Source organism: Trichoderma citrinoviride, assembly GCF_003025115.1.
Source record: "Trichoderma citrinoviride strain TUCIM 6016 unplaced genomic scaffold BBK36scaffold_496, whole genome shotgun sequence".
Taxonomy (NCBI): domain Eukaryota; kingdom Fungi; phylum Ascomycota; class Sordariomycetes; order Hypocreales; family Hypocreaceae; genus Trichoderma; species Trichoderma citrinoviride.
Genome location: NW_020195204.1, coordinates 1 through 1,096, shown reverse-complemented (window position 1 = coordinate 1,096; position 1,096 = coordinate 1). Strand labels below are relative to the sequence as shown.

General features: G+C 62.2%; 1 protein-coding gene across 1 annotated transcript; it reads right to left on the bottom strand.

Moving 5' to 3' along the window:
- Window positions 1–2: 2 nt before the first annotated feature.
- On the bottom strand, window positions 3–1,034 carry BBK36DRAFT_1100578 (MFS general substrate transporter; the record flags this gene model as incomplete). Its single annotated transcript, XM_024889147.1, has 1 exon — window positions 3–1,034. A coding segment is annotated over one exon (1,032 nt), but the record flags the coding sequence as incomplete, so codon positions are not given.
- Window positions 1,035–1,096: the final 62 nt, after the last annotated feature.

The window sequence follows — 1,096 nt, the reverse complement described above, 5'->3', positions numbered from 1 at the left end:
GCACCGATAATGGTCGGGATCAGGAGGCCGATGATGCTCAGCCAGCGAGGCAGGTTGTAGTAGATGACGTATGTGCCGGCGAGGGTGGCAAAGATGGAGATGGCGCCGGCGGGCATGTTGAGGAGCGCCGACTTCTTGGGCGTCAGGAAGATGGAGTTGATGATGGTGGCGGAGAAGGTAGTGATGATGCCGGAGGGGATGACAATGAGGATGGTGTTGAGGAACAGCAGCCACACCTGGAGATCCTTGAGGGCGTCCAGGATGCCAGACGCGCGGAAGACCTTCCTGCCGGCGCCGGCCTGGTCTCGGGCCAAGGCTTCCTCGATGAGCGCCTTTTCGTCCTCGGTCAGGAACGTCGCCTCGCGGACGCCGCTGGGCATGACGAGGAGGACGGCCAATGCAACGAAGAGGTTGAAGACGCCAACGGAGACAAACATGATGCGCCAGCTCTGAAAGGACGAAGTGGTCGAGCCGTGCTGTGCCGCCCAGGAGATGAGCCCGCCCAGGACCTGCCCGGCGCCCAGGCCGCAGTACCAGACGCCCGTGCGCAGGGTCGCCTGCTTCTTGTTGTACCACTGCGACGTGATCATGATGAGCGCAGGCGTGATGACGGCCTCGAACATGCCCAGCAGCGTGCGCACGGCGGCGGCACCCGCAAAGTCCTGCGTCGCGGCCGTGCAGCAGACGATGACGCCCCAGAGCAGGACGTTGAAGCCGAGGACTTTGGGCACGGGGAACTTTTGGATCAGGCAGCCCTGGGGGAACTCGGCGACGGCGTAGCCGATGAAGAAGGCCGTGGCCATCCAGGAGAAGTCGTTGCCGGCGAAGCGCAGGTCCTTTGCGATGCCCATGATGTTGGCGTAGTTGACGATGACCTTGTCGAGGAACTGCAGGAAGTAGCAGAAGAACATGAGCGGGACGAGCCGCATGTCAATCTTTCGGTAGATGCGCCTGAGCTGCTCCGTCTTGGCTGCGGGATCGTCGAGGGACGAGCCGTGGCTCGAGGTCACTGGCGACGCGACCTTTTCGTCCATCCTGGATGAGTCGGACATGTGGAACGGGGTGAGTGTGAAGCGAGAGTATGGATTAGGAGGTC